The sequence below is a fragment of the Elgaria multicarinata genome, chromosome 20 (assembly GCF_023053635.1).
Source record: "Elgaria multicarinata webbii isolate HBS135686 ecotype San Diego chromosome 20, rElgMul1.1.pri, whole genome shotgun sequence".
Lineage (NCBI taxonomy): Eukaryota > Metazoa > Chordata > Lepidosauria > Squamata > Anguidae > Elgaria > Elgaria multicarinata.
The window spans coordinates 17,940,969-17,960,482 of NC_086190.1; the positions used below are offsets into that span (position 1 = coordinate 17,940,969).

Below are 19,514 nucleotides of genomic sequence, written 5' to 3' on the forward strand. Positions count from 1 at the left end.
GCCTCCTTCCATCGGGGAGATGGGATTGCTTCTTTGAGCGAAGTCCGCCGACTCGGGGAAGAGGGTTGCGATTCGGAACGCCCAAATTCCGAGGCTGGTGGCAGAGGGAGGCAGCTGTCCAAGCGCCGGCGCTAATCCGAATGGGGTCCCCAAACTCTCCTTCTGGTGAGGAGACAGGATCGCAGGGGAGAGGAGGGTGGCGTTGAGTCAAGTCCTCTGATTTGCGAAAGAGGGTTGTGATTTCGGAGGTCCGACACCCGAAGCTAGGCAGCCGTCCAAGTGCTGCCCCTGGTCGGGCAGAGGCTGGTGCTCCTGAATTCTCCTTCCATCGGGGAGAGGGAAGGAGAGTCATCAAATTCGGTCTGCCTCAGGAGGTCCAAATTCCAGAGCTAGAAACAGAGAGAAACCGATCGGGCTGGTATTAACTGCCCCCAAACTCTCCTTCCAACTGGGAGGGAAGCCGTGGACTTCGGTCTGCTTGATGGGTGGGTGTCCAAATGCCAGAGCTAGGGGATCATCGCTGGGCCACTCAAGAGCAGGGATGCAAAATTATTCGGTGCCTTTCCCCCTATCACCTTCCCTCGGCCGTTCTTCCCTTTCTCCTCTTCCTAATCTTCTCTTTCTTGCTTCCCCTCTCTGCTAGGAACCAAGGCTGCACGGATTTCTCCGAAGCGGTGCCCATCCATCACCAGCATCCTTTCCTCGCTTCATCTCCGAACCATCTGAAGGCAAAAAACCGAAGGCGGAAAGGTGGCAGATGGCACAACCCCATCACCCTCCCGGCTTCCCGCCCACCCCCTGCGTCTCTCCAGGGTCCCTACCTGAGGATTCTGTGCTTCTCTCAAAATAACACAGACAGAAATAAAACGCTCTGTTCCTCGCTTCGGTACATGCGTGGCTGGTCCTGCCGGTGCCGCCGAGGTTTCTTTCCGCTCTTGCATCTCCAGGAAAAAAAAAGGCAATGTGCCCACTCGGTTGATACCAAAGGATGTGGGTTTTCTCCTCTGTGAGATTGGGCTGGAGGCTGGGGGGCGCAGGAAGTGGAAGCATACATGAACCATGCAAGCTGGTATTGTAAAGGGCCACATGCCCAGCTGTGTGTGGTGGGGGGCGTCTGTTCCCCACGGACACTTGGGTTGCAAAGGGTCCAGGAGCAAATGCAGCTTGGAAACAATTGCATGCATTTAAAAATCAACATAAGCCGAACTCTTCGTTTTAGTTCTGCAATCCTGATCCTGGGTGGGTGGGAGCGGAGGCCTTCCAGGGGTGGTAGAGTCCTGGGGCACCAGCCTGGATTGTACCACTTCGGAAGGAATGTGGAGGACCACATTTTTAAAGCTTCCCTAGGAGGGTGTGTGTGTGAGAGAGGGGGGGGCAGTGTGGTGTAGTGGTTAAGAGTGTTGGACCAGGACTTGGGAGATCTGGGTTCTAGTCCTCATGAAACTTGGCCATGAAACTCACTGGGGGGGGGGGGGGTTGAGCCAGGTATTGAATTTCAGCCAAAACCTACCTCACAGGGTTGCCGTTAGGATAAAATGGAGGAGGAAGAGGAGGATTATGTATGCCGCCTTGCACTTTTTGCAAGAGAGGGGAGAAAGCAGGATTCAATTGGATCCAATGTGGGATCAACTGTGCTAGTCTGAATGGGATGAGCTAGTGTTTGTGGGGGAGGGGATCCCCAAAATTCAGGCAAAAGGAGGGATCCCCTAAAATTGGGCAGAGGAACCTTGAACAAGCTGAGTAAGGCAGATACTGGATCCAAGCATTATTATTATTATTATTATTATTATTATTATTATTATTATTATTATTATTATTGCTTACCTGCCTCTCCCTTTGGGTCGAGGTGGTGAACAACAATAGTACAAGAGTACAATATAAATCAAATAGATGAAAATAATTAAAAGAGCAGATAAAACCAATACAATATTAAAATAACCATCGGGACATCTTAAAATTCTTAGGTTTAAAATTCATCTGGGTAGGCCTGCCGGAAGAGGCTAGTCTTTATAGCTATTTTCAACTTGGAAAGAGGTTAGTCTTTATATGCCACTGGAAGTTTTTTTGGTTTTTTTAAAAGCTGTCCATCAGGGATCAAGGTTCCAATCTGCTTATTGTGGTGCTTAGTTTCCACTTGCAGGGTAGAATGGAGGAAACTGTATACAAAATGTGATCCCAGACCTGCAGTGGTACAGTCCTTTCTGTCCATTCAGGACTCTGCCATCTTAATTTTCCACAAGACATTTGGATACTCTATAAAGAGTCTCGTCTAAGACCACCTTCTTCCAAGCCGGTGCCTTCCAGATGTCTGACATGGTGACCCACTGGCTGGGGAGGATGGAATTTGTAGTTCCACAGATCTCGAGCTGAGGAGGCTGTACTAGGAGAAGTAGAGGGCGTGATCTCAGGAATGGGCCTCACTGGCTGGGGAGGATGGAATTTGTAGTTCCACAGATCTCAAGCTGAGGAGGCTGTACTAGGAGAAGTGGAGGGTGTGATCTCAGGAATGGGCCTCACTGGCTGGGGAGGATGGAATTTGTAGTTCCACAGATCTCGAGCTGAGGAGGCTGTACTAGGAGAAGTGGAGGGCGTGATCTCAGGAAACCATGTAACACGATTGCTAAAACCAGGCAGCCTCTCCCAGGTTCAACCCTCGCTCTTAACTGTGTTCTCACCATGAAGCCTGTCTCTCATCCTACCTTGCAAGGCTGTTGTGGGCGTCACTGTGATCATGTAAGTGGTGTGCTTTGCCCCTTTGGTATATAATTGCAGATGATGATGATGATGATGGAGATGATGGATGTCTGTGGCATTCTTTGAACCTTTTCTATAACTGCAAATTTTCATTATCATCATCATCATCATCTCTCTTTTCTGGCTCGTGGCGGTTTTTCTAGATGGACAGGACAGGCTTTGCCAGGTCCTGCTGTCTTTTACTGATTCAGGAATTTCCTGACAATTCAGCATGTTTTAAGCATGACTGCTTTGTGCATGTTGGCGTGGCTGTATTTTGCTAGGCCCAATTTCTGAAGGTTTTCCGTATAGTTTTTTGATGTGATGCCAGTGACTGACGTGACTAACGAAATAATTGTGACCTTTTCCTGTTGCCATAGTTCTTTAACTTCCATGGCCGGTGGTGTATATTTTTCTCTCTTCTTCCTCTTCCTTTTCAACAACATTTTTGTCATTCGGTATTGCTATGTCGATGAGGTAAGTGTGTGTTTCTTTTTTGTCTATAGCTGTTATGTCTGGTCGGTTGCAAGGTATTTTCTTATCTGCATGAATTATTTTGTCCCAGTATATTTTATGATCTGCATTTCCCAAGATTATTTCAGGTGAGTATGTATAGTATGATATAGGTTGTTTGATGAGGTTGAATTTGATGGCCAGTTGTTGGTGAATTATTTTTGCAGCTGTATTGTGTCTGTCTGTATAGTCTATTCCTGCCAGAATCTTACATCCTCCTGTTACATGGTTTATTGTCTCTTGGAATTGATGGCATTTCCTACATGGATCTGTTGTTACACTGTTATCTTTTATGATATATTTTTGGTAGTTCTTGGTTGCTATAACTTGATCCTGTATGGCTATTAGGAATCATTCTGTTTCTGGAAATAGCTCGCCTTGCCTTAGCCATTATTATTATTATTAATGGATGTTTCTGACATTTTTTACTCTTCTATATAACTAATAATAATAATAATAATAATAATAATAATAAATATCTATGGCATTCTTTGACCTTTTTGTATATAAATGCGCTGGCCCTGTGTGTATGATTGCGTGTGTGTGTGTGTTCCATGTGGGCTTTTTCACCAGCATCGAGCTGTCCGCTGTCAGAAACAAGATACTGGGCTAAGCTGAACTCTCCCTTAGAACTGCCTTGCTGGATCGGACTAAGGCAGGCCCAGTTTAGTCCACTGTTTCTGACAGTGGACAGCTCGACGCTAGCGAAGAAACCCACAAGGGAGGCGTGTATGTATATTTATGTTGTTACAAAACAAGCTCTGAGCCCTTTGCAGTTTTTTTACTGTTTTGTGTCCTCCTTTGAACCCGCTCCGTCTTACCTCCCCTCTCCCGCCCCTGCCCTGCCTTGCATCCAGTTATAGCTACCTGAGAACCACCTCAAGGCACTTCCCTTCATTACATTCCTGGGAACGCCAGGATTGCTGACCGGGTGCATGGGCCCGGCGTCACGCTTTCCCCAACTTGCAGTGAATCATGCACGCGCTGCCTTTATACCAGTCGGGGCCTTTCCCCGGCTGTGCGACTCACCTGGGATTCTTTTCACCTGCTGGCACCAGGAGACAGCGCTTTGGCACGCAGAAGGCACGGCTCTACGTGGAACATCCCAACGGACTTCTCCCTCTGGTCCGTTTAACCCAGTGATGTCCACTCGGACGGGCAGAGGCTGTCCTCTGGATGTATCCCAACCCTGAGCTCTTTTTAATCTGGACGTGCCGGGGATTGACGCCCCCACCCACCCCCAAAAGCCACAAATTGGTGGACCCTTATTTATGACAACGCTCACCTGTCCTCGGCTGCTGCTGTTGCGGCCTGCCTGGGCCTGATCCATATTACTGCCCAAAGGGATAAAGCAAGGGAGGCAGAGTTTTTTACTCATCTGCTTTGGGAGTCCGCCTTACAGCCGATTTGTCCCGTTAAGTGCAGCGTTGTCCGCTCGTGACTGGCAGCTGTTTTCCAGGGTCTGGGGCAGAGACAGGGTGTTCTCATAGGCGGCTAGCTGATCTTTCAGTCTGGAGATGCCCCAACTTGAAACTGGGACTGTCTGCATTCAAAGCAGGTTCTCTACCCACTGAGCTTATAGGGTGTCTTTTTCCCCCCTCTCCCTTCATGCGTCTCACTCTTTTGGAGAAGGCAGGGGAACACCCAGTGTTGCAGCAGTGTTTTTAAACTCTAGGGTTTGGCAACGGACCCCTGCGGCCGGAGCAGATGCCCGACTATGTTGGACACTGATATTCGACCTGTGGACCTGCATCAGCTTGGAGACAGGAATCTGGGGAGAAACAGGGACTTTTAAAAGTGTCTTTATGTTTTATAAATTTTGTATATTTGTGTTTAATGTTCACTGTTTTTAATCTTTGGAAACTGCCCGGGGAGCTTCAGCTATGGGGTGGTATATAAATGATCGTCCTCCTCCTCCTCCTCCTCCTCCTACCCCATGGAATGTCTCAAAAACGTGAATATCTCAAAAATGCTCGCCCCCTCCACCGCCGCACGGCCTTGTTGAATCCAGAGTGCCACCTGGTGGCTTTTAAGAGGAAAGAAGCAAGGGTCCCCCAACCACCACTAACCCCGAAATCATGTCATTCCCCTCTGACTCCATCTCTCTCTCTGTGGGGTCGATCTGCGTAGGTGGAAATCAACGCAGTGCCCTGGTGCAAGACGTGCGAGACAGACGCACGCCCCTCCCCAAGGAGGCCCTGAGAAAGTTTGGAGATCTGATCAAAACGTGGTTCCCTTTGCCAGCCAAATTCATCCCCCCCCCAAAAAAAGCAGGACGCCCCCTAATTGGGTTGTACTTCAGGCAACTACATCCTGACCACGTGCAATGCTACAGTGGCCGTTCCGGGAGAACAGAATGCAGGGCTAGATGGACGCTTGGTCTGATCCAAGGTCTGAGAGGCAGTGTGGTGTAGTGGTTAGAGTGTCGGACTGGGAGACGGGAGATCCGGGTTCTAGTCCCCACTCGGCCATGGAAACCCACTGGGTGACTTTGGACCTACCTCACAGGGTGGTTGTTGAGAGGATTAAGTGAAGAGGAGGAGGATTATGTACGCTGCCTTGGGTTCCTTGGAGGAAGAAAGGCGGGATATAAATGCAATAATCAATCAATCAATCAATCAATCCAGCAGGGCTCTTCTTCAGTTCTTTCTCCTGGGTTCTAGTCCAACATACCAGGTTGAGGAGATGTCTCATAAGACATGAAGAGAATGTTACTGGTCTTTGCCTTTTGTCTCACAGCGCCATGGTTATTGATCCGTGATTTTTGATACGCGCAATCCTATGCACCCCCCGAAATCACTCTTCCTCAAAAGCTGAAAAGCTGCCTTTCCTGTCTGGCCCATCACTTTTAAGCAGCCCTCTCCTCCTCTACCCGGTGAATGAATGGGTACATTAGGCAATTTGAGAACCTGTCCTGGGCGCCACCACAAAATGGCTGTCGTAGGAGGTGTGGCAAAGGACAAGTCAACTAGCCAAAAGATTGTGTACAATCCGCGGTGAATCGTTTTTTTCCCCAAGACACGCAGATTCCACAGACTTGGGGCTTCCCCACACGAGGCTAAAATCCTGCATCCTTACCAGGGCTTAGCTTCCAGATTCTTTGCAGGAATAAGATCAGCTCCTTTATACGGGCGGACAGATGCTTTGATTCGAGGAATACCTTTCTATATGTTTCATTTTGCAGCCACTAGATGGTGCTGTGGTTATAGCACAACTCCAGAATTTCACAGGAAAGAATTGCGCTTTGAGGTCTTTGTATCGGGTTTCCCCCCGATCTTTTTGAAAGTGAGTTAAATCTCAAAAAGCACGGGAGAAGCCCTGGAGCCCCAACAGAAACCTATTTCACAGCAATCCCAGCTGCCGGTAAGAAAATCCGTTATTTTTCTTTTTTTAAAAAAAGTGGGAGTGGGTAGGTCACCTAGGTGTCCAGGGCACTTGCCTTGAGTTCCATTTTGAAATATAGCCTTTGCTCTATCAAATTCACCTGACATAAACCCAGCAAATGACATGGAGCAGAGATGTTAGATCTAATTTATTTAAGAGGGGTCAAAAATCAAGCACACTACAAAGGTGGAAATACATGTACACGTAAGTGAGTGTGCGTGTGTGTGTTACAAGCTTTTCAAGCTACCATCATGTTCGGAACAAGGAGAGAGAATTTGCAGGGCAAAGTTCAAGTTCCGTTGTAAAGGATCAGTGATTAAGACTTTTTTAAAAAAAAAATCAAAGAGAAGGACAGAGTCTTATCCATTTCAATGGATCTAATTTAAGTCCAACTTAGAGTCTTATCCATTTCAATGGATCTAATTTAAGTCCAACTTAGAGTCCCATCCATTTCAATGGGTCTAATTTAAGTCCAACTTAGAGTCTCATCCATTTCAATGGGTCTAATTTAAGTCCAACTTAGAGTCTCATCCATTTCAGTGGGTCTAATTTAAGTCCAACTTAGAGTCTTATCCATTTCAATGGGTCTAATTTAAGTCCAACTTAGAGTCTTATCCATTTCAGTGGGTCTAATTGAAGTCCAAGTTAGAGTCTCATCCATTTCAGTGGGTCTAATTTAAGTCCAACTTAGAGTCTTATCCATTTCAGTGGGTCTAATTTAAGTCCAACTTAGAGTCTTATCCATTTCAGTGGGTCTAATTTAAGTCCAAGTTAGAGTCTTATCCATTTCAGTGGGTCTAATTTAAGTCCAACTTAGAGTCTTATCCATTTCAGTGGGTCTAATTTAAGTCCAACTTAGAGTAGACACACTGAATGGGATTTATGCCTAATTTAAGTCCCATCCGTTTCAGTGGGTCTACCCTAATTAGGTTGGATTTTACCTGAGCCTACCAAAGGCATGTGGTAGTCAATGGATAATACAACTGATGTACCGTATTTCTTTGATTGTAAGACGCCATCGATCGTAAGACGCACACTAATTTCAGTACCACCAACAGAAAAAAAGCTTTGTTTCTAAGAAATAATAAACGCACCTGTGATTCTAAGACGCACTCCATTTTTAGAGATGTTTATATGGGGGGGGGGGGAATTGCGTTTTAGAATTGAAGAAATACGGTATTTCCATGCTCCAATAGGAATCCAAAATCATCATCATCTATACCTCCAATTACGAAGTATAATCATATGTATCTCCCATGAGAGCCAAACACAGAATGCTTGAAAGCTAATGGACATTGTACTCCCACCTGCCCTGGAAAAATCCACCAAAAATTGCACAGATAATGCTGAAATAAGAGGCACTGAGTTCATGTACATCTAACAGGAAATCCGAATACTCAATATTTAAGGGCTAGGTAACAATGTCCCCCAACAAAGGTGCTAAGAACTAAATGGCACTCATATACTGTTAGAACCGAATGCGCTGCGTTCGAATTTTACGGGCGTCCAGTAACGTCCCATTGCGCTGAATGGTCATGATTTGTGCTTCCGGTCAATGGCAAAGCATTGTACGTTTGGGTCTCGTATGAGATGCACATGATTATATTTTGTCGTCAGACGTATACGGGATTTCTTGCATACACATGAGAGTGCAGTAATACATCCGTTGGGGCGATGGGGTGTCTGTATTTCTGACCGTGTTTGTTTTGTTTTGAGATATAGATAACGCCATTGGAAGTGGGGGGTCGCTCTTCCACCCAGCTGAAAGAAGCACCCAAAATCCCGGCTGTGAAGACATCCATCTCTTCTCCGGCCTAAGTCTTCTCGGGGGGGGGGGGTTAAAGCCCAGTTTTAAGTTAGCTAGATAGACATAGCCTTGGGGAGTTCTCACATGCCCATCGAAACCCCCCAGTAATCATCCATCTCGTGCATGGATGGATGTAGCAAATGCAAGACAGAAAACACTAAGAAAACATGTCGACGATCGAAACGCACTTTTGAGCCAAATATAGTTGGGAATATCATTTTTTTACATCTGCGTTCTCAAGGTGGGAAGGAGAAAGGGAGCTTCAAGTCTATACTACTGGCTTAACTTAGCTGAACGGCCGTTTTCCCTTCTTGAGGGAACACTTCATCAGAGACGCCCCCCCTCGCATAACTACAATTCCCAGCATCCCCCAGGGAGAGGGATTAGCTGTTAAAGCGGGTGAGATGTCATTGCTCCGGTTGTCAGGGAAAATGCTGTCTCGGCCACCAAGTGCTGAACAAGGTTCTCTTGAGAGCTGAGTTGTTATTAATAGTTAAGTTCTCTTTTCGGGATGCGACCGGGCACTGCAACAGTCCTGGGACACGCTCCAGGCAACGTGGTAGGCCACGTCTCACAAGATCCATCTTTTTGCAGCCTGATCGATGATACACAGCACCAAACATGAGGGGTATTTCTCCTTTTAAGGAGTCCGGACCAGTTCAGCTCCCCCGAGCCCGAAATCCGTTGGGGTCTCCTTCCGGAAAAGTGTCCCCGTGGCAAGGTAGCAACCGAGAATCCATCAACCTCAAACGATTTGAGTCTGACCTCTAAAAGAAAGGTCCCTGCGCCCCCTGACCTTATCAACCACTTTCTCCCCCAACCCTCAGCCCCTAAATATATTCTCGCAGTGTGCCGTTTCAGGAATCCAAGCAGCCCTTTCCCAGCGCCCGGTTCTCTGTGCTGCTACCGTGGGATCCCAGCTTCCCCGTCAAGGTCCGGCTTTGGTCCCTCTCCCGTCGATGTCGCTGAGAGCAAAGCATGGTGGGAAATTGAGAGAAAGAGAAAGAGAAAGAGAGAGAAGGGAAAGACTGGGTGGCCTCAGCTGGTGGGACAGTCCTGGGCGGTCGGAGGTCAGTTCTCCTCTTCATGTTGGCGGTGGTGGTGGTTGGAAAGCTCCTGGCCGTAGGGGTGAGGATTGGGCCCCTCGGCCGGCAGGTGCTCGTTGGGGTTCAGGTAGACGTTGAAGAGCGCCCCCTCCTGGCTCTGCTCCTTCCCGCAGGCCTGGCAACTGCACACCAGGATCTTCTCCACCAGCTTGTCCACGCGAGGGATCTCCTCGTTGCCGGGGCAGTCCAGCGTCACCTGGGAGAAGCCGAGGAGGGAAGAGAAGCTGTGAAGCGGGACTGGGCAGATCCGGGAGCTGTCCAGCTTAGGGGTGTTGTGCCTCAGGCTTCTGGGCAGTTTATCCCCCCCATCCTGAAAGGCTGACAGCCGTCTCTGAAGGCCTAGATCCTGGCTGTAAGAGCTTTAAGCTACAATAGGGTGGTTTGGTGGCCCCACCTCCTTTGCCCCGCCCCTTTGCCTTTTGTCCTGCCCACCCCTGCAATGTGACCTTCCCCAAGAGCTTCTGCACTCAGGCTGAAAGAGGTTCAGTACCCCTCGTTTAGCCCAGTATGATCTATTGTGACCAACAGTACCTCTCTCAGCCTTGCTACCCTCCGAGGGAACCTGGGACTGTCTGGATGCTGAGCAAGTGCTCCACCACTGAGCTCCTCCCCCAGTGTGACCAAGAGGACATTAAGCCCCTCCCCCACTGTGACCTAGAGAGTGTTAAGCCACTCCCCCAGTCCTCCTATGCCAAATCCAAATGCTCTGTCAGTCGGGGGGGGGGGGTCGTGCAGCTACCATGCATCACCTTGGCCCACTCTCCCTTGATACCTGGAATCCTCTCCCCACCCCCACCCCTAGACTTCTCCTGTTCCCTTAAATGACTCTTCCCTCCCTCACACACAGACACACACAGACAGTCAAACAGAGAGAAAGAGAGAGAGAAACATACAGATAGAAAGACACACAGAGAGAGACAACACAGTCAAACAAAGAAAGAGAGACAGAGACAAACATACAGATAGAGAGACAACACAGAGAAAGAGAGAGAGACAACACAGAGACAAACATAGAAAGACAAACACACACACACACAGTCAAACAAAGAGAGAGACCACGAGGGAGAGAAACATACAGACAGAGACAACAGAGAGACAGAGAGAGAGACAACACAGAGACAGAGAGACAAACACACAAGCAGTCAAACAAAGAGAGAGACAGTGAGGGAGAGAAACATACAGACAGAGAGACAACACACAGAAACAAACATAGACACACACAAACACACACACAGTCAAACAAAGAGAGAGACAGTGAGGGAGAGAAACATACAGACAGAGAGACAACACAGACAGACAGAGAATACAGAGACAACCACATACACAGACGATCAACACAGAGAGACCATTTGCGCTTGCTCGCTCGCTCTCCCCATTAAGAGAACTCGCTTTGACAGGTGGAGCCACTCACAACTTCCCACAGGGACTGGGCTGGCATGCAGGAATCGCAGTGCACCAAAGACTCCGTGGATTGCGGAAAGGTGTTGGGGACGCTGTAGCTGAAACACTGCCCCAGGCACGCCCTGCAAGGGAAAGACGAAAGGTAAGGAAGGAATGGCGAGCAGGTGAGATGTTAATCATACAGAGCAAGGCGGGGGGTGGGGCTGGTGGAAACAAGGCTGAAATGCCGGTTGGTAGATTAATCAACTGGATATTCAGTTGATTAAATGGGCACTGGCCAATTTTAATCAGGGAAGCCATTTTTATGCTGTTTTAAGGACACTGAAAGAGCCTTGCTGGATCAGCCCGAAGGGCTATTCTGTCTAGGTCTGTCCCTGGTATGGCTTCCCAACATAGGTAGATTGCCTCTAAACCTGGAGTGTCTAATATCCCTTGATGGACCATAAATTTGTCTCTCATCTTTGTACTGGCTATTGCAACCATTTCCATAAGCGACTTGAGGTTCTCGTGTGTAACAGGGAAATACATAAAGCATCTATTGAAGGGAGATCTTCTTTCTTTCCTTCTGAGACGATGGCATATGGAATTGGGAAGTTTGGAGGTGGAGCTGTGACATAGAGGCAGAGCCCTGTGACATTGGCAGAGTCTATCACAAAAGCCGCCTTTATTTTTATTTATTTTTAAAGCTGATATAGCTAAACCATGTTCTCCTCCTTCCTTGCTGGCAAGAGTCCGGAAAAACAACAGCAACCCGGGAACCTTTTTCTTTCAAGTTGGTTGGCATCTCTAATGGCCATCCCATCCCCATAATCTCCCCAATTCGAGTTCCTAACAGCGCTATGAATTACAAATCTGAAATACGATGGAGCTGAGAAAGAGGCCATCTCAGCCCAGAGGAGATTTCGTACCTGTTCTGGATGGATTTCGACTCACACCCACTGTGGCCGACAATCTGGGTAATGTTTTTCGCCTCGCACCAGGCACTCTTATCCGGGAACAGGGCTAGCTTGTTAATGGGAGGCGGTGCAGCCAGGATCAGGGCTGGAAAGAGGGCACCCACCAGGTACCTCAGCATCGTGGCCTCTTCCGACAAAAACCTAGAACTGGGGTTCATGGAGAAGGAAGGAAATGTCAGAAGAGCAAAACAAGAAATTCCTTTTCCCATTGCCATGTATGTGTTTCCTTCCCCCATTTATCAAGGTGCCATTTAAATTCCAGCAGATATTTTGGGCTACCACGCCCCTCGTCTCTTACCATCGGCCATGCTGGCCTTGGCTGATGGGAATTGGAGTCCAAAACAACTGGAGGGAGCTAGGTTGGGGGAGGCTATCAATTCCAGCTCATTGCAGACCCTCAAGATCCATATACAAACACCATTGTTCGTTTTATTGATGGGTATGGGTGGGTTTTACAAAAAGAATTAGCGATGATATTTATCCTTACAGATCAGCCTCTTTCGTTTTGTGCCGGATTGGTAATTGGCATTGGCATTCCAGCTGGACATCAGGAAAAACTTCCTGACTGTTAGAGCAGTGCGACAATGGAATCAGTTCCCTAGGGAGGTTGTGGGCTCTCCCACACTAGAGGCCTTCAAGAGGCAGCTGGACCACCATCTGTCAGGGATGCTTTTGGGTGGATTCCTGCATTGAGCAGGGGGTTGGACTCAATGGCCTTGTAGGCCCCTTCCAACTCTGCTATTCTATGCTTCTATGATTCTATGATTTATGCAAACCGTCAAATTGCGTTGCGTTTTTCTATATTCATCAATCAATCGATGTATTTATTGCTTTAACAAAAGCACACAACGGCAACATGCATAAAATAAGTACAGTACGATACAATTTGCTTTTTAAAGACTGCATTAAAAAAAAAAAGAGCAGGAACTAGCAGGCAATAGCAAAAAGCAGTTTTGGAAGAGCCGTAGCAGAATGCACAATAAAAATTGGCATTTGAAGAAAGGCCCATTTTATTTTATTTTATTTTATTTTATTTTATTTTATTTACAGCCAGGGTTCAATTTCAGTTCTGGAACTTAGAAATAGAATAAATGGTCAGAAATGCAGAGTGTGGCCAGCAGGTGTCACTTTTGGACAAGGTGTCCAAGAAGATGTTTTTCCCTAGGGTTGCCAACTGACCAGAAAAAAAACATCCTAAATTGATCTTGTGCCTTTAGGGGCAGCTCAATCTGCGAAAATGGATCGGCCATGCTCGTTTTGCCAGCATGCACAATCGCCCTCTCAAAACAACTGGAAAATAGTCAAACCACATGAAGGATGGACAGAAGGTAGCTCTTTAGGGCATCCACTCACAGAAGCCCCTGCCTACATGGTCAATGGTCAAGAATGCTGGGAATTGTAGTCCAAAACACCTGGACCTAGAGATCCATTTTCGGCTCACCTCTGTCTGTGGCCATCGCCCCCAATCTAGGCCCTGTTAGAGGTTTCAGTTAACAACTCCTAGTGTTTGTGAACATTGGCAGTGCTGTCTGGGGCTGATGGTTGCTGTATTACAAAACATCTGGAGTGCAGCCAGTTGTGGAAGCCTGCTGTGCACGTACAGATTAAAGATGTACCATGGGTGTATCCTTAGAAAGCGAATTTATTGCGAGAGATGTCAGCCTAATCCGGCAGAGGCTGGACGTGTGAAGGGCGCCATTTAAATTTAAATTTTAAGCTATTTCGATTCCGGTGTGTTCCTGTCACAGCAATGAATTAGAAAATATCAAATTGCCCCAATTGGGGGGGGGGGAATTTCCCCTCCTTTCCACACTCACATCCCCCACTTTTTATTTTAAGAAATGTCTACATCTTGACAATAACACAGATGTTTTTTATTTTATTATTGTTGTTATATTGAATTTATTTATTTATTTATTTATTTGATTGCATTTGTATACCGCCCCATAGCCGAAGCTCTCTGGGCGGTTCACGTAAGATAAAAACACTTAAAAACAATATACAAAAATTAAAAACCACAAAAGCATGCAAAATGCACGTAACATTTAAAACCACTATAACAACTTTACAAACGATGAGCCAAAAAGAAGAAGAATCACTCTCAAGGCCCTCTGGTCTTTTTTGACCCTGGTCCGGTCCAGCCACAGACACCTCATTCACCTCTGTCTGCACCATCTATATAAGATGCAAATCCAGCTGTTTTTCCTCTGGCCAACAGCTGTTCTCCATTGCCTAAAAGCCTGACTCCTCCTAAAGGGGGAAACATAACATTTCCTTACACTCCCTCCCCACCCCCCATCTCCACACTCCAGCCCTGGATGCAGAATCCTAGAATCGGAAGGGAACTTTAGAGGTCAGCTAGTCCACCCTGATGAAGGTTACCGGACTTCTCCAGCTATTATTAGCAACACCAATGCCTAAGTTAGAGGAGGAGGATAGAGAATCAATTTGGTTAGAGAAGGGTTCCCTAATCTTGTACATTCCAGATGTTTAGGACTGCAGGTCCCATCAACTTTGACCGTTTTAAGACCATCTTTCTCTCCTTAATATAAAGAATCGATACTGCTGGGTTGTTGTTTTTTAAAATCCATTGTATTATAAGATGTCCATGTTCTAGAATACCCTGTGAGTTGCTTGACCCCTCTTGATTCTATACGTTAATATTTTTTATGGTTTTTAATGTATGCCTCTTGCAAGTTTACACATGTGTTTTGTTTTTCTTCTTAAGAAAAGGACTCGTACATCTTTTTTACCTGGGCCATCTCACACCCGTCGGCTTTCCTGTTAAATCAGCAACCTTTTGCATCGAAAGTGCCCGACGGGAAATTCCCGCACGGGCTTGTCGTCTGGAGGGAGCTTTCACGCGCAGCAGCCTGGCACGATGGGGAAACAGCCTCCCGATCGATGGCGAGAACAAACCAGGTACCCGTTGGGCGTGTTTGGACAAAAAGCCCTTGCCCAACTGCAGCTGAACGGAGGCCAAGATGGAAAATCCACCAACAGGCCTCCATCACCACATCCAAATCTCTCTCTCTCTCCTCTCTCTCTTTTTCCCCTACCCTGTGCCTTGTTTATTAAAGTGCTCTGCTCTGCCGGCGAGCTCAGACCTGCACGATGGGGTGAAGCCAAGCCTGAAGTCTGCCGTGGGAGGAAAAGAAGGCAGCGGCGTAGAACACCCAAAGTTATCACACCTGGGATTGTGGATGCAAACCTGGCCCGGGCAGGACTGCTTTGCTAGCCCGGTAAGTCAAACTAGCAAGCCAGGAAGGCAATGGGAAATAGTGCATTGGCCTCCCTTGTAAAATGCACGTGATTTCTGAATTGAATGTCTTACACAAACACACACACAACATTATTATTATTATTATTTTACAAAAGGATGTAAGTGACCCATTGGCAGACAGACTCATTCTTGGAGTTCTGGACCCAATCGCCAAGTTGGAGGTGTTGATTCTCCGGACGCAGGCCAAATCCGGCCGGACTGAACTCTCACTCTAGCTCCACCCCTAGGTTCCCCAAATGGCCATGCCCACTTTTCTCTGGGCCTGCCCCCTTTCCCCTGAAGGCCTACCATTTGCCGGTTTCCTGGCTTTGGAGTGTTTTCTTTCCCCTTTTGCAAAGTTTGAAAGGTCTCCCGTAAGGCAGGTCATTTGCGAATTTTGGCCCTGCCCACTACTGGAATCACCCTTCCCCCCCCCCCCCGAGGGCTTCCCCGAAATGGAATTCGGACGTCGGGATGAAAGACCTCGGGATGTTGATCAAGGGAGTTTGCTGCAGTCCAAGGAAGCATAGCTCTTGCACAGCTCCTGTGCGTGCCCACAAGGCTTATGCAGGAGAACCTTTCTGGCGGATTGTGCCCAATGTTAATGACCAAAGGAGAGGAGATCCATTTGGATTACTCTCCACCCCAAATGTCTCCATCTGTCCTGTCCACCGTCTTCCAAATTGGGATTATTTCTACATACGGATTGGAAGTAACTACTCTCAAACTTGCCAATTCTTGGGAGACAGCATAAAGGCTAACGTTTTTTATTATAAAATAAAAGCTTTTGCGGACAACGCTTCATCAGAGTCACATGAAATGTTATCCTCAGAGGATATATAGACACGTAGTTAGGGGGAAATTGTAAACAGGGCAAACGAAAGGTCAGGAAGTATACGGAAAGTGACAATGATATTGTCACAAAAGCAGTCATTACTGATAATGACACAAACATCCTGACATTGGGTAGGCCATTTCAATCAATCAATCAATCAATCAATGATTAGGTAAAGCATTTAAATGAATGATTATGCTGGGAGTTAGCAACTTGGGACCCTCATTACCATCGGCCATGGTATCTGGGGTTTATGGGAGTTGTAGTCCAAAACATCTGGAGGACACCCTTGGGTAACCCAAATAACTTACCTAGTGTGATGCATTCTCCCCCTTAAAAAGAAAAAGAAAACCAAGAGGACAGGCCATCTGCTTTTAAGAAAGGAAGAACGGAGAACACGTAGATTACTGTCTTCGCCGAGATATGTAGCTCAGTGAGACAGGATGTGGAGCAGGTGGCTGGAAAGAGAGAGAGAGAGAGAGAAGGAGGGAGGGAGAGAGATCTTGGCAGGCAGCAAAGAACCACGAGCAGTCAAGCAAAACATGGGGAGCTGTTAGAGGAGAATTCCGAAGCCTGAACTTTGGTAGGAAGGGTCCACCGCTCACATTTTAAGCGCATTTACGCTCACCGTGTATGGAAACGCTCTTACAGGTGTCCAAACTGCAATGTTTATAGCCTTTTCCCAGCCGGGTAGGTCTGCTGCAGTGAAGCTAACAAAAGAGGCTTGTGCGGCACCTTAAAGCCACCGTATTTACTCTGGCATCAGCTTCCCTGGGCCGTAATGGACTTCTTTCGATTCGTGGTACGACAGATGAATAATTCCCTCTGTCCTTTAGAACCCAAGCTTAATTCATTTGAGGTTAACACTTCATGCCTCCGATGAAGTGAACAGCGCCCGCGAAAGCTGATGTCAGGAACAATTTGTTAGTCCTTATAAATTCATATCGGGGGGGGGGGGGGGAAGCGAATTTGGATTCTTCCAAAGGGCCACGCCTTCTTCAAATGGTCCTACCCCTTTTCTTCCCAACCGCCAATGGTCCGGCCATTTCTCAACTTTCTTTTTTTGCAATTTCTCCCTTCCCCATTCTAAAAGGTTACCGCTGCGTTAATGGCAGGAAAAGCGATTGGTATTGGGGGGTATTTCGCCTTGCCTCTTTTGATTTTAGCCCCGCCCACCACTGGAATCCAGCCCACAAGAGACTATTCGGAATGGAATTGAGCCTTCCGGCTGAAAGACGTTCAGCATCCCGGCTTTGAGGTGTCACAAGACACTTGCTTATATATTACCTTGCAAATCAGGGCGTAAACGCAAGTTCTTCCTTCTCCAAATTTTCTCTAAAAATAGGTCACAGAGGAAAAGGAGGGGCAGATTTGTGACACCATTATTCTCATGTATTGCTCCACCCAAGGATGAAGGCTGGCTGTGAGCTGCGTTCATTCGGTCTCTCTTGCCTGGTTTGGTTCTAACAGTTCTCTAGTTTAAACATATGCTGGGAAAACATCAGTTCTCTTTTTAAATAACCGGTTATCAAATACACAAAGTGAGCTTCTCTCTGGCAAGGGAGAAGCAGAAGATAGACCTGGATCCACCGGTGGATTTCAGAGTGGTTTGCCAGAGACTGTCAGGGATTTATGACTCCCAGTTATTTAAGTATCGCAGCAACCAAAGTATCCCACCGCTGCCCCAAATGATGCGGCTGAAATGATGAAAGCTTAAGGTAACCAGGAGTGGATTTTTGTGTACAAGGACTGTGAGGTCCTTCCAGTTCTGGTATTCAAAAACAAACTCCTGGGTTCAGAATGCTTTAATTCCAAGTGTAGATATTTTGTGATCTTGGGGTTCTAGTGAGAAAAAAAAACTAAGTTAGATCCCACAAGCATGAGGTCTGTCCACCCCTGCCTTATCTATGACAAGGTACAAGATGACCCACTCACATCCCACTGGGACAGTTAATGACATTTTAAGGAGGCATCACCAAAACACCTCTCCAAAAGCCAGAAATGGGAACAGCAGGCAGGGACCACTCCTGGTAAAGAGTTGGGGCGTATATATATGAGGCTCTTGGGCTGCAGCGGATAGGTGACATGCAATCACATTTTGCATCTAGCAGCATCCGATAGGCAATGTGCAATGGCATTGAATACCTGATGATATTCAATACGTGACATGCAATTGCATTTTGCACCTGACAGTATGTGACAGGCAACAACCAATTGCATTTAATACCTGATGGTATTCAATAGCTGACATGCAATCACATTTAGCACCTGGCAGTATCTGACAGGAAACATGCAACTGCCTTTAACACGTGACTGTATTTGACAGGTGACATGAAATCGTATTTGCACCTGACAGTATCTGACAGGTAATTTGCAATGGCATTTAATACCTGCCGGTATTCAATAGGTGACATGCAATGGCATTAGGAACTGACAGTGTTTGTCAGATAACCTGCAATGGCATTTAATACATGATGGTCTTTTATAGGTGACATGCAATGGCATTAGGATTTGACAGGTAACAGAGGCAACTACAACAGCCCCTTTGACTGAACAGTCTTTTTGCACCCTGCTAAGCCCACAATATAAGTGGCAACGGGGTGGAATTTTTCCAAAGCTTGCTGGTGAGCAAAGCTAAGATTCTAATCTACTTTATTAATTGTGAGTACAGCATCCCAATAAACACAGTGTAGTTGGGTCAGGTTGTCGCTAAATCCTTGAATTAATCCCCCTCCTTCGAATTTGCTAGCAAAAAAAAATCAATCAAAAATTTAATGCCATTGATTACTTACTGCACGCTTCCTTTAACATAGATGGGTTTAATGTCGTCCAACATCAACAGGGTCATTGAATAAAGCTCCCTTGACTGGCCTCACCGACAGAAAGCACGGAAGGTGAACCGTGTTAAAAACCTCTAACGTATTCCCTCCCCCTCCAAAACCTTCTTTTGAACAGGATTTGAAACTTTGGCCTGAAATTAAAAGCAGCACACGCACACACCCCACCTTCTATGTCAATAATTCCGTAAGAACTCCAGGAGATTGTCACTAGAAAGGAAATTAAAGAGGTGAAACTAGACAACTTTGGGGACCGCTGTAAGCAAGTGTGACCATTCAATTTCCAGTCTCTACAACACCACCTTTAAAAATAAGGGAATCTGTGAAATGCTTCCATCAAAAGTCCCATCTGGGGATGCCTTTAAGGCACCCTCACAAACCACACAGAAGACACTGCTTTGAAAGCAAGACCAGGCATTTCAGTCCTTTGACGCTGAACTTTGCAAGTCAGCCACGATCGACCGTGCTAATATTGATACTTCTTTGCATCTCAAGCTTTGCACGGGCTTGAGATTTCTCCGCCGTTCCGTGCAGCTTCAGAAAAGAGCCCTGTGAAACTCCAAAACTGGCATAGCCCCTAGCAAAAATTAACGCAAAGACTCCAGACTTCCCAATCTGAACAAGAATTCAGATTTGCCTTCCAAAGAAATGCAAAGACGTCTGGATACTGCCTCCTCCTC

General features: G+C 46.8%; 1 protein-coding gene across 1 annotated transcript; it reads right to left on the bottom strand.

The window, feature by feature from the left end:
* Positions 1-9,508: 9,508 nt before the first annotated feature.
* NBL1 (NBL1, DAN family BMP antagonist) lies at positions 9,509-12,058 on the bottom strand. Its single transcript, XM_063145467.1, has 3 exons — positions 11,853-12,058; positions 10,955-11,066; positions 9,509-9,739 (listed from the first exon to the last, which is right to left on the bottom strand). Exons 1-3 carry the CDS (start codon positions 12,056-12,058, stop codon positions 9,509-9,511), a joined length of 549 nt encoding a protein of 182 aa, XP_063001537.1.
* Between the last annotated feature and the right edge of the window lie 7,456 nt (positions 12,059-19,514).

Coding starts and splice junctions, on each gene's coding strand:
- NBL1 (XM_063145467.1), bottom strand. CDS start 12,058: ATGAACCCCAGTTCTAGGTTTTTGTCGGAAGAGGCCACGATGCTGAGG. Junction 11,067..11,852: donor TCGAAATCCATCCAGAACAG/GTACGAAATCTC, acceptor TTTCCCTTGCAG/GGCGTGCCTGGGGCAGTGTT. Junction 9,740..10,954: donor CCCAGTCCCTGTGGGAAGTT/GTGAGTGGCTCC, acceptor GGCTTCTCCCAG/GTGACGCTGGACTGCCCCGG.